Below are 12,441 nucleotides of genomic sequence, written 5' to 3'. Positions count from 1 at the left end.
CTCCCTGCAGTTTTCTTCTTCCTGCCAGGTTTCACATCAGCAGATGTCTGCTTTACTGATGGACTTTCATACAAGTCCTCAGATGCAGGAGACCCTGTAAAGCAGGGCACAAATACAACACTGAAAATGCATAGCAGATTACAGGCTCTTTACTCAGAGTGAGCATTTAATTAGCATATCATTCTGACTGCATGCGTATTATTGATTGTGTGGGTTTGGTTGTGGAGCGGGTAAGAAGCAGTCAATACCTTCTTCATGTAAGCACTGAAGCACAGTGAGGAGACACTATGTTATAATAGAGAGACTATATTGATTCAATATAATTTTTCAAAATAAACTTAAATTTTTAGGAGTTACAAGGGCTAAGTGGCTTCATAATCATGGATTCACCCTTTTGTTTTTATACATTTTAACTGCTTTAACAGTTCTGTACATGATTCAACATAATTCAGATCCATGTTACGTAGATCGATTAGTTGATTGGAAAATTTATTTAGTTAGTCTACTTTTGCTCTCTGGACCCGTTTGATCCATCCTGATGCGTTACTTCTGGTAGATGTTTTTGTCACCTGAAAATTGCTCGCTGCTCCTAAGAACGGCCTCACATGGACAGCTTAAAGATCACAATGAGATTACTGTGGATGGATAGTACCACATAGAAACCATAAAGATGGCCGTGGATGTTCTTCCTTGGATAGCATTAGGACTGCAATTGCTAAGAACAGTTTGCACTCAAGTCTCCATTATTAAACAGTTAATAACTTCATAGATTTAAAAGTTTTTAAGTTAAAACTATAATGAATTCAGAAATAACTCTGACACTCATGCTCAAATTCCTGTTAACACAGTTAGCAGTTTTTGACTATATAGTACACAGCTATAGAAGAAAAATTATTTATAATCTGGTCCCTGCTGAAAAAAACAGCTAAAACCAGCTTAAACTGATTGGCTGGTCTTAGCTGGTCTCCCAGCCTGGTCATAACTGGTAGAGCAGGCTGATTTTAGAGGGGTTTTGGCCACTTTTTTTTAGCTGGTCAGGCTGGTCTTAGATGGTCAGTGTTGGTCAATCTGGTCTTAGCTGGTCAGTGTTGGACAGGCCGGTCTTAGCTGGTCAGTGTTGGTCAGGCTTGTCTTAGCTGGTAATAGCTAACCAGACTTAACTGCTGATGTTGGCTGGGTAACATATAGACTACTTCATTGTATTTAAAAACAAAAATGCTAAAGAATCACTGATTGATCTGACTGACAGTCTGTTTGATTAACTGATTACATGATGTCTTCTATTTGTCCTGAGAAAATAGATTTAACTAAACTTGTGTGTATAGGATTACAGGGTTGAAAAAGAGATATAAAATGAAAAGTTTAAGGGGGTTAGGTAAGTTACAATTTAAGTTAATTCAAAATAAAATTTAAGAATTCATTACATTTGACAGAATCACATTAAACAGAAATGGAAAAAAATGACAGGTGGGGTCAGTTCTGAAAGTACTTCACATTCACATATGATACTAATGTTGTTATTTATTATTATATAAAGACTATGTCTGTTTCACTTGTAATTTGTGTACAAGTCTACTGAATACTAAAATTTTCAAAATAAAAAAGTGGACTATATTTGGTCAGACAACTTATGGTGAACGTATTTGTTCAGACAATATTTCAATCTGGTATGATTCACAGCATGCTACAGATTATATGTTCTAATTTATTTGTCCATCCAGTTTAATCATTTTGTTGTAGAATTTTCTGATATAATTTAGATTATTAACAACTGAAATAAGTAGTTAAGCTATGCTATCAAGCCTGCCTGACTACCCTTGTAATTACCCTTATCAGTCGATAGAAATAATAAAACAATCTAATTAGTAAATAGGTAAGATGAACACCAGCTTGACGGGGAAATCATTGATGGGGCTTTTGTACTTCGTTGAGGGATGAGTGAATTGCTAAAAATATATCACTATATTTCAAAGCATTTATATGATACACAGGACGTATCACAAACATTCAATAAATATCCATCCAACCATCCATTTTTCATAAATAGGTTACTTATCCTAAATAGGTTGGGGGGGGGGGGTTTGAACCTGGAGCCTATTCCATGGAGCCTGGGGCACACAGCAGGGGACACCATGGACAGAGTGCCATCCCATCACAGGGCAGAATCGGACACACATTCACACACTATGGACAATTTGGAAATGTCAATCAGCCTACAACGCATGTCATGGACTGGGGAGAAAGCCAGAGTACCCGGAGGAAACCCCCAAGGCACAGGGAGGCCCTGCAAACTCCGCACACAGGGCAGGGATGGGATTCAGGCCCCCAACCCTGGAGGTGTGAGGCAAACGTGCTAACCACAAAGCCACCATACCCCCCAGTCAATAAACATTAAAACATTTATTTAGTTATACTTTTATTTATTGCCTATTTATTGCATAACACTAAAATGGTGTGAAAATGTTTTAAAAACTGTTTTTTCCTTCTCAAATTTCACAATTGCAAAGTTTCAAACACTAGTAAACCATCCAAAAATCAAATTCAAAAATATCATGATAACTCAGAAAATTGCATTGTAACAGTTTATCAAGCTATGGATATTATAGCATCATATTGCTCTAGCTTGGTTCCACAAAAAAAGCTCTAAAACATTTTATAACAGCAAATAATCTGATGTGGATCCCAAAAATGAAAGTTTATATTTGTACAATTTATCAAAATTAATTCTAATGAGTAAGAATCAACAAGAACTTTATGTCCCAAACTGTGCTACAAGGGAAAGACGCTAATGGGAAAGATGCTAACTGCGGTGGAGACAGAGCTGGTCACGTGACACGAGAGGGCGTGATTACGAGAAACAATATGGCGGCGCGCAGTGTAGTCACACCGGATTAGTACAAAATCTGTTATACGCCTTTCGTTGTTTGTCGTATCGGTACCATTTGTGATGATTAGTAGTAGTGGGATAATGAAGACGTTTTGTGGTCGTGCTAACCCCACCACGGGCGCGCTAGACTGGGTGGAAGAGGGAGATGAGTACGATTATCATCAGGAGATCGCCAGGTGGGTGAGAGAGAGAGAGAGAGAGAGAGAGAGAGAATAAATAAATACATAAATAAAAACTGTTTTTTTTTTTTTGCTTGTTGGTCAGGTCCTGTTATGCTGATATGCTGCATGACAGAGACAGGGTGAGTTTCATTTGTGCAAAACTTTTTACCTCAGTGTCGATATTCTTCAGACCAGGTTTAATAAATATTTTTTAATAAAATAATGGTTGATCCACAACAGTTAGATCTCAGATCTCAGAATTCAGTCCAAACCAGGAGTCCAGATCTGATCTGTTCCAAATGCTCATTGATTTGTATTGTTATTTGGAAAACTGTGCTTTGTATCCACCAGAATGAGAAATATTACCAGGGCATTCGAGCAGCAGTGACCCGGGTGAAGGCTCGAGGCGAGAGAGTCATCGTTCTGGATATCGGCACAGGAACAGGACTTCTCTCCATGATGGCGGTTACTGCAGGAGCGGACTACTGCTATGCCGTAGAGGTGATCTCTAAACTCTAGACTGAGCTTTGAGTGCTTTGACTGCTATAAAAAAAAATCACCCTGGATAATGTTCTGTGTTCTTAACTCTGTATCTCGTACAGGTGTTTAAGCCCATGGCCGAGGCTGCAGCTTGTATCGTAAAGAAAAACGGCTTCTCGGACAAGATCAAAATCATCAATAAGCACTCAACTAAGGTTACAGTTGGTCCAGGTTAGATCATCAGCAGTTCCTCTAGGACAAATTTAAAGTACTTGGAAAAGAAAAAAATCTTAAGGGTTTTTTCCTCCAATATATATTTTTATTTTTAACCTACCACCATTCTCATGATGTCTTCCTTAGCATGAAATACAGAGTTACATTTTGTGAATTAAAATTTGTCAGATTTTATGCAGTGTGAAATGATGATTTGAAATAATTGGGTCAAAGCTCAGCTCAGATTAAATAATTTTTTTTAAAACAGCAAGTTTCCCTGCAGCTAAATAAAGCAGTGAAAATACTGTATGTATTGTGTTTATAATAAGGAAAACATGGTCTCACTGTCTCATTGCACTGTATAGTCTTGTACACTCTTCACTGTTTACTTCATGATGTGGTACCTGGATCTTTGGAGGCTTGTAACATATTAATGATTATTTCTCTGGTGAATTTTGAAAGATGCTGTAATGACTGCTGCCTTTCCCCCCCCCCCCCTTTAAAGATGGAGACATGCAGGAGAAAGCAAACATATTAGTGACAGAACTGTTTGATACAGAGCTGATTGGAGAGGGAGCTTTACCCAGCTATGAACACGCACACTTACACCTGGTACAGGTACGGGCCATAACAACGTCTGTTCATTTATCATTGTTGTTTTTATTCTTAAATTTCTTAGTTACCACTAAAGACCACTTTTATAAATATTGATGATAAATTCAGATGTATTATTATTATGGAGCCAATCACAGAAAGTGCACAGACACCCTAATGTTATTCTACCTTCTTCTTCTTCTTCTTCTTCTTCTTCTTCTTCTTCTGCTTCCGGCATGGTGTCTATGGCAGCCCATTGAACCGTATTTTAAAAAGTTGTGAAATTTGGCACACTGACTGGGGATGGTCTAAGGAACATTGTGACCAAATTTGGGCCAATGGCTGCTAATGCTCTAGCGCCACCATTGGGTCAAATTTTGGCCTAATTTGGAAGTACTGTACGTTTATGGTCATAACTTTTGAACCGTGTGTACAGAATTTAAAAACCAGGCATCCCTTTTCAATTAGTTGTCCATTATAACATTATGATATACTGTATAAATAATTTAAAATGTTATTTTTTGTTTAATTAAACACAATAATTAGAAAATATTCATATGAGAAATAGTATGCTTGTTATTGCTATTATTATTATTATTATTATTATTATTATTATTTTATTATTATTGTAATAAATTTACTATTTATTTTTTTTAAAAGGGAGAGTGAGTTAACTGTTTGCAGTGCAACTCCTTTGAAAGTATCAATGATTTTTTTTTTTTTTTTTAAGAGATAATGTTGATCAAACAATTGGTAAAAGCTTAGGATTTTGGGATTATCCATTAATTTGGGCTGGTATTCGAGTCTGTATGGTATAGTATTATTTTCAGTATGACGGTTCTGCACTCCAGGAGTTTCACAAGTGGAAGTAGCTCAAGGAAACGAGAGTTGGCTTCTTTTTTCCGGAATGAAAGTGTCCTCATGTTCGCGTCCTTCCTGCAGGTGGGCTGTGAAGCCGTACCACATCGTGCCACAGTCTACGCCCGGGTGGTTGAGTCAGAGCAGCTGTGGAGCTGGGCACAGATTCAGCCCATCCAGGTGGAGGAGTGCACACTGCTGCCCCCTGCTGCAGTGACACGGTGCGCTGGAGCGCCATCTGTCTGTGATATACAGCTCAGCCAGGTGACCCCAAGTGCCTTCGCCAACCTCGGACCCCTGTGTTCCATGTTCAGGTGGAGTTCACGCGTACTATTTATTTATCTTAATCTTACTTGTCTTATTTGTCTTTGTTGAACTTGTGGGTTAATTTGAACCTTTTTTTATTTTTTTATTTTTTAAAATTTTTTTTACAGTTTACCCAATATTAGCAATTAAATGAGGATAAACATTTTATACATATTCCATCAAATAGCTGAATGTTTGTATTATTTTTCCACAGTAAAATAAAAAGACGCTAACATTTCTCAGTTCACTTAGACCTATTTCTTTCTTAGATTTTCTAATGCTAGAGTATTCAATTTAAACAAAAACCGTAATACATGGAGTTCAAAAGCTTTTGACTGCCAGCGTATCTTTTCTTAGCAATAAAATGCTTTGTGTACGTATATACTCATTTACAGTTGAGTGAATATTTGCATACCCATAGAAGAAAATTAACAATTTGTATTTCATTACTTCTATGGCCTTTATAAGTGCCTCAAACCTTCTTCACATCTTTTCAGTTTGACCCCCTCCTTTCTGCATAATATCTCATGCAGACTGTCACAACTTGTACACTGCTTTCTTCAAATACATTTTGAAGACCAAGAAGGAATTCTCATTCTCTCTCTTACATACACACTTTCTCCTCATTTTCTTTCTTTCTGTCTGCATTTCACTAATATTTTATTGGCAGTATTTTGTCAGAGTGAGTCACAAATGTATGGTCTGCGTATGATGTTCTGTACACATGGGTGAAACCAGGTTTGCGTCTGTGTGTTAGTGTGGACTTCAGCAGGCCAGTCAGCAGCGCTCCTCGTTCACACTCGTGCAGGTTTGTGGTGGAGGCCAGCGGTCGAGCTCAGGTAGTTTTGTCCTGGTGGGATTTGGACATGGACCCGAGCGGCAGCATCGTCTGCTCCATGGCCCCCAGCTGGACTTACTCTGACCCGCGCGAGTATCCTGTACGCCAGATGCAAAATATCTCACACATACATCTGTAACGTGTACAGCAAAACCTCGCCTAATGAGATTACTAGATGAAGAAATATGCAATGTGATTCATGATTTGAATGTTATGTTGTGTTTTGGGCTCAGTGGAGGGATCATTGGATGCAGAGTGTGTACTTCCTGCCTGCTGAGAGGAGTGTGTGTGAGGGAGAAGAGCTCAGTCTAACTGTCTCACATGATGACTACAGCTTGTGGTACAGCCTCTCTGATAGGTAAATACAGCTTCTTTTTTTTATACAGTTTGTAACAGAACCTCATTCAGACAACAATAAAAGATAAATATAGCTGCAGAGATGCAAGCAGAGCTTAAGGGGCCAAGCACTTTCTGGCCCCAAACCTTAGCAATGGAGGAAGACCTGAATGGACCATCAGTGCTTGTTCCCATGGAGACGTACTAAATTTGATGGCAGTACATCAAGCTTGGGGGCACAGTGGTTAGTGGTTAGCACATTTGCCTCATACCTCCAGGGTTTGGGCTTCGATTCCCGCCACCACCCTGTATGCGGAGCTTGCATGTTCTCCTCGTGCTTCAGGGGTTTCCTCTGGGTACTCCAGTTTCCACGCCCGTGTCCAAAAATTATCCAAATTCAATAATAATTATAATCCAAATTATCCTTAGTGTGTGAATGGGTGTGTGAGTGTGTATGCGATTGTGACCTGCGTTGGGTTGGCACCCCATCCAGGTTGTACCCTGCCTCGTGCCCCGAGTCCCCTGGGATACAACCCTGTGTAGGATAAGCAGTAAAGAAAATGGATGGATGGATGCATGGATGGATACATCAAGCTGCTACTAGGACATATGGCCTCACTTCCAGTTTTTGGTAACTTGGTGATCAAATTTGTTAAATGTCCTGAAACAGGAATTCGAGAAGTAAGTCTTGTTCAGCGTGATCTGACAATGCAGTTCACCTTTCATAAAGTTTAGACGAAGTTTCTAGGTGAAGGAAAAAAACAAGTTTTGTTAAAATTAAAAATCACAAAATTGTTATATCACGAACCCTCGCAGGATGCCAAGTACTGAAGGTGGATTTGTGTTTGTACGTGTTATCAGTGTGGTGGACTGGGTATCTTTTTTTTTTTTTCCCAGCGACCAATCTGATGTGCCCACACCGTGTTGTACCTGTCAAGCTCACCTGCTGTGGACTCGGCCGCGGTTCGGGGAGCTTAATGACCAGCGCAGAAGAGAGTGTTACCTCAGTGCTCTCCGCAGTGTAAGTACTGTTACAGTCTGCATGAACTTACAGTACATACCCTTAAGAATTACATTTTCGACAAAAGTAGTTCCTCAGCTGTGATGTGAAAATGCTTCTCAAGCTGTGTACATGAGTAAGTAAAAATATTTTAAGTTTAGTAAAACAAACAAACAAAAAAACCCCACAAGTGTTCTATTAATTCCTAAATGCTTGTTTTAGAGACTTCTTCCTCGTCTAGTCTCAGATTGTAATGAGACACTAAGTGCGTGGCTTATTAAAGACAGACACACTTGTTTGAAGCAGTTACTGTAACCATAATACTGAGATTTGTCTTAGAGTTGAGATTAGACCGTATTAGTGTCTAATTCAGTAATATAAATATAGATATTGTACACCTGTGTTTGTGTCCCCTGTAGATTCTGAGGCCAGACAGTGTGTGTTTATCAGTCAGTGATGGGAGTCTTCTCCCCGTCTTTGCACATCTGCTCGGAGCTAAAAAGGTGTGTATTTCTTTCGAGGTTTGTCTTTCTGTTATTTATCTACACTGTCTTACATTGTATAAGTTCCACGTCACTTCCGGAAATAAAAATGTTTTCTGTTTTCATTTTTTGTCTCGCAGGTGTTCAGTTTGGAAAACTCCGGAATGTCAAAGCGAGTGATCGAGCAGGTTAGACCGAGACGGAAGTGAATGTCTGAAGTGACAAAAACAGACAATTTTTAAAGCATTTCATGTGTTTTTGTGTGTTTTTTGTTCAGTTTTTGGAGGTGAACTCGCTGAAAAACAGCGTTCAGCTGCTAGAGATTCGGCCAGAGCAGCTGACATCAGCGGATGTGGAGGGAGAACAGGTACAACTTAATATGTCCTCAAAGGTTTATCAGATATAAACTCTTACCTGTCTAGTTAATTATTTTAATGAATAAACGAAACACCTTTACTTATAGTGTTATTGATTATTATATCATTGTCTTTGCTTTTCCTATTACTTTTTAAAATTTCATCTTTCAAATTTCATTTAATATTTTCTGTTTATGTTGTACATATTTATTTACATTACATTGAACTATTTCAATTTATTTTGTTCTATTTTAGGTTGATTATTTAAAATGCTTCTTCATCTCCTTCTTCTCCTTCTCTTTCTCCCTCTCCTTCTTCTTCTTCTCCTTCTCCTCCTTCTCCTCCTCCTTCTCCTTCTTCTTCCTAGTAGTAGTACTTCTGTAAGTGTAATGCCATGAATGGAAATGTTTTTTTATTATTATTATTGAATGAATATTAATTTTAAAAAATCAGTCAACTAATAACAGGTTAAAAGTTGCAATATTGCTGACATTTATCAGACAATGTCTTATGGAGTGTGAATATAATTAAGTATTGATGACCTTTTTTACCCCCAAGTCAGACCCCAAATTAAAAACATTATTACATGCATATTTTTACAGGTTCCACACAGTTATATATGATCTGTGTGTATATATATAATGAATAGATTTGAGCTATTTTTAATATTGTATTTTATTTATTATATTGAGTAGTTGTTGCAGTCATTATTATTATTATTATTATTATTATTATTAGGTGTATGCGGTGTGTATGTGAAAGTTCCTTACAGTTATATACAGAAACATGAGCATGGTTTGCGTGTCCCGCTGTTAGATCTCGGTGTTGATTGGCGAGCCGTATTTCAGTACCAGCCTGTTGCCCTGGCACTCCCTGTTCTTCTGGTACTGCCGTACAGCGCTGAGCTGCCTCCTCCGGCCCGATGCCACCGTCTTGCCTTCCTCCGCCACACTCTACCTGATCGCCGTGGAATTCCAGGTGCTTTAGCTTCTCTGCAAAAAGCCTGCAACTGACTCAACTTCTAAGTGTAGATCCTAGCATGACTATAACACATAAATACAAACATTAAAATTAAAATTAATGTTTGTATTAAAATTGTAATCAGATTGAAGCAACAACTCTGAGCAATGAATATACACCAGGCTGTGCTATAGCTATCCTAGTAATCATTTTTCTCCAGTTCACTGAACAGCCTAAAGCTGTCACTTTAACACCAGGTGGCATCATTTCCCTTCTCTCTGTCAGGATTTGTGGAGAATCCGAGCCCCGTGTGGAACCTGTGAAGGATTTGACGTGAGCCCGATGGATGAAATGGTGCAGGTACACACACATTTCTGTCAGTGAGGTGGAACGTGATGGTGCACGTTCTCCAATACTGTACAGGGGCAGATTGGCACAATCAAGTATACATGATCTTGCACTAATGGTATGCGAGGACATATGGTGTTTGAGCTTATTTTTCTGTCCCATCCACTCCCATATGGATTCTTACCAATCCTGGCCACTCTAGCAGTTATTTCTTTTTGCACCAGCCTGCGATGTATTCTAATGAAGTTAGTTGGTTGTGTTTACCAAAATATGGACATTTCATAATTTAATCCACAGCGACACTAACCAGAATTGAGAGGTAAAAAAAAAGCCCACCCCTGTTGTTTTTGTTTTTGTTTGTAGTAATATTCCAGTCCTGGTGCACACCGTTTTATTGCAAGCTTCCATCAGGTTGTTCATAACATTTAAAGAGATTATATTAGTGATTTGTGTGCTTCATAGATTTCTACTGGAGTAAATATTAAAAGAAGTAAATCTGCGTATATCAGCTGATTTTATTGATGGCAGCTGAAATTTCTAGATGAAATTTTGCACCCTAACCCCTATTTTTAGTGAGTAATGTTTGGTGATGTAACATGACCGTCAGCCATATCTTCATGGAAGCTCAACATTTTTCAGTGGTTTACAGTCTTTTAGAGCTGTGTGTAAAGACTGAAAAAGCACTGAGTCATGCATGACGTGTCTCTTTCTCAGCGCTCTCTGGACTTCCGGGAGTCTCGTGAGGCAGAACCTCATCCCCTGTGGGAGTACCCCTGTCGAGCCCTGTCCAAGCCACACTCAGTGATGACCTTTGACTTCCAACAGTGTGTCCCTGAGCAGCCAATCAGCAGTCAAGGAACAGTGCTGCTTACTGGGTAAAAAAAAAAGCTTTAAAAATAAATCTCAACATGAATCGGATCTTGAAATTTAATGCAGCGAAGTATTTACCATGGGGTAGGAGGGCCATAAAATAATCATTTTAATCAAATCATTCCTGAACCAAAACTCACCATCTGGGGTCACCATTTGGATGATTTTGTTCTCATGTTTGCTTATTAGAGCTCTAGATTTAGAAACGGATTTCTGCACAGCTGCGCCGTACTGATGTCTACTGCAAAAAGTGTAATTGATTTTTGATTTGATTATACAAGTCAATGTACTTTTCTTTATCACAATATATTCTTATTCTTGTAAAACAGGGCATTAGATGCCTTATAACACTGCTCTGACTTATGTCAACTTCCACACTGTGTTTCTGCATTTGTTCTTGCACTCAATCTGTGCATGTAAGGAAAATTCATAACTTTATGAAATGTTTGTTGTTTTTACCAGGAGAGGGCGCTGTCACGGCGTGGCATTGTGGATGGAGTACAGCCTGACTGATGACATCACCGTCAGCATGGGCCTGACTGAACCCGTCAATGAGGAGGTATTTCATGGCATCCTTTACTTGTAAATATTACCTGTAAATGTAGCAGTGTTTCATACGTCTGTGTGTCCCTGCTCAACAAAAGAAATTGAATATTAAGTGTGTAATAAGCTATTGGTGAACATGACCCTTTATACACCTGTATTTCAACAGGGACAGTGTGTGTGGAGTCCACACCGAAAACAGGGAGTGTATTTCTTACAGGATCCATGGGAAAGCTCAGGAGACGGACAGGCAAGCATGTCCTACAATTTAACCTTCGATCCCAATATTGGTGACATCAAAACCGACTTTTCAGTCACTCGGCCTTGACCAGGTGAAATGTACTGATTCACACAGCAGTCATTTTTTTTGTTTGTTGCTGTGATCCAAAGAAATACTTGCACCAGGTGTTGTGTAATGTTGACGTTATCACAAATCCATTTTAATGGTTTTATTAAAGAAAATGTATGTTTTTTTTTCTTAGTCCTCTTCTTTATTTTGGAAACTGTGATGCTAAGAGGTTAATTTAAAGTTTCTCAACCAAAATATTTTCTGTAAATCTCTGCCCTAAACTATATCTAGGTTTCTATACACATGAACAAAACATCAGTGTAACTGAACTGTAATGTTCTGGACATTATACAGAAAACTAGTTTGACTATGAACTTATACTTGTTTAGAACATTCTTTTGTTTAAGAACAAGCTATAGCTGAACAATGTAATTTAAATGTAGTACAGAGATATTTTATGCCTGTATTTACCAATACTTCCATTTCTTATCTACACTAGTGTCATAGCTCTAGTATAAAACTAAAGAAGCAAGCATCAGATACCAAATGCACCTTAGCCATGACATTTACGGTTAAATGTTTTAAAATTGTGTAAATTATATTTGTCATCAAACTATTCTGTTAAGATGCATATGATTTCTACATGTTCACATATTCTCTACTGAAGCAGTGAAAAGTTTGTCTGCAGTGATGCTCATGAATTTGTTTGAGCTTCTTTGGTTTTGTATTGAAGCTTTTAACACATTAAATGCGGTGGAGTTACTTTGACTTGCAGTGCGTCTGAATGCGGGTCAAATCTGAAATGTAAACATGGACTGATTCACCGCAGGTATGGTGGTAGCGTTGTTATCTCACAGCTCTAGGCTCTGGTGTTCAATCCTCAGCTTGGGTTACTGTTGCGTGATCTTCCGGTGTCTGTG

General features: G+C 38.5%; 1 protein-coding gene across 1 annotated transcript; it reads left to right on the top strand.

Moving 5' to 3' along the window:
* Positions 1–2,110: 2,110 nt before the first annotated feature.
* Positions 2,111–12,283, top strand: prmt7 (protein arginine methyltransferase 7). Its single transcript, XM_053631310.1, has 17 exons — positions 2,111–3,063; positions 3,152–3,188; positions 3,400–3,549; positions 3,651–3,759; positions 4,247–4,359; positions 5,278–5,507; positions 6,257–6,437; positions 6,571–6,695; positions 7,571–7,694; positions 8,093–8,176; positions 8,296–8,343; positions 8,433–8,522; positions 9,328–9,489; positions 9,757–9,831; positions 10,534–10,694; positions 11,152–11,248; positions 11,402–12,283. The coding sequence occupies exons 1-17, from the start codon at positions 2,948–2,950 to the stop codon at positions 11,558–11,560; spliced, it is 2,061 nt and encodes a 686-aa protein (XP_053487285.1). The 5' UTR covers positions 2,111–2,947; the 3' UTR covers positions 11,561–12,283.
* Positions 12,284–12,441: the final 158 nt, after the last annotated feature.

The sequence above is a fragment of the Ictalurus furcatus genome, chromosome 8 (genome assembly GCF_023375685.1).
Source record: "Ictalurus furcatus strain D&B chromosome 8, Billie_1.0, whole genome shotgun sequence".
Lineage (NCBI taxonomy): Eukaryota > Metazoa > Chordata > Actinopteri > Siluriformes > Ictaluridae > Ictalurus > Ictalurus furcatus.
This window is presented reverse-complemented; position numbering and strand designations above follow the sequence as displayed.

Excerpts from the sequence above, each read along its gene's own strand:
- prmt7 (XM_053631310.1), top strand. The coding sequence starts at position 2,948 with ATGATTAGTAGTAGTGGGATAATGAAGACGTTTTGTGGTCGTGCTAAC. Across the intron at positions 3,064-3,151 it reads TATCATCAGGAGATCGCCAG|GTCCTGTTATGCTGATATGC; the intron begins GTGGGTGAGAGA and ends CTTGTTGGTCAG. Across the intron at positions 8,523-9,327 it reads CGGATGTGGAGGGAGAACAG|ATCTCGGTGTTGATTGGCGA; the intron begins GTACAACTTAAT and ends TCCCGCTGTTAG.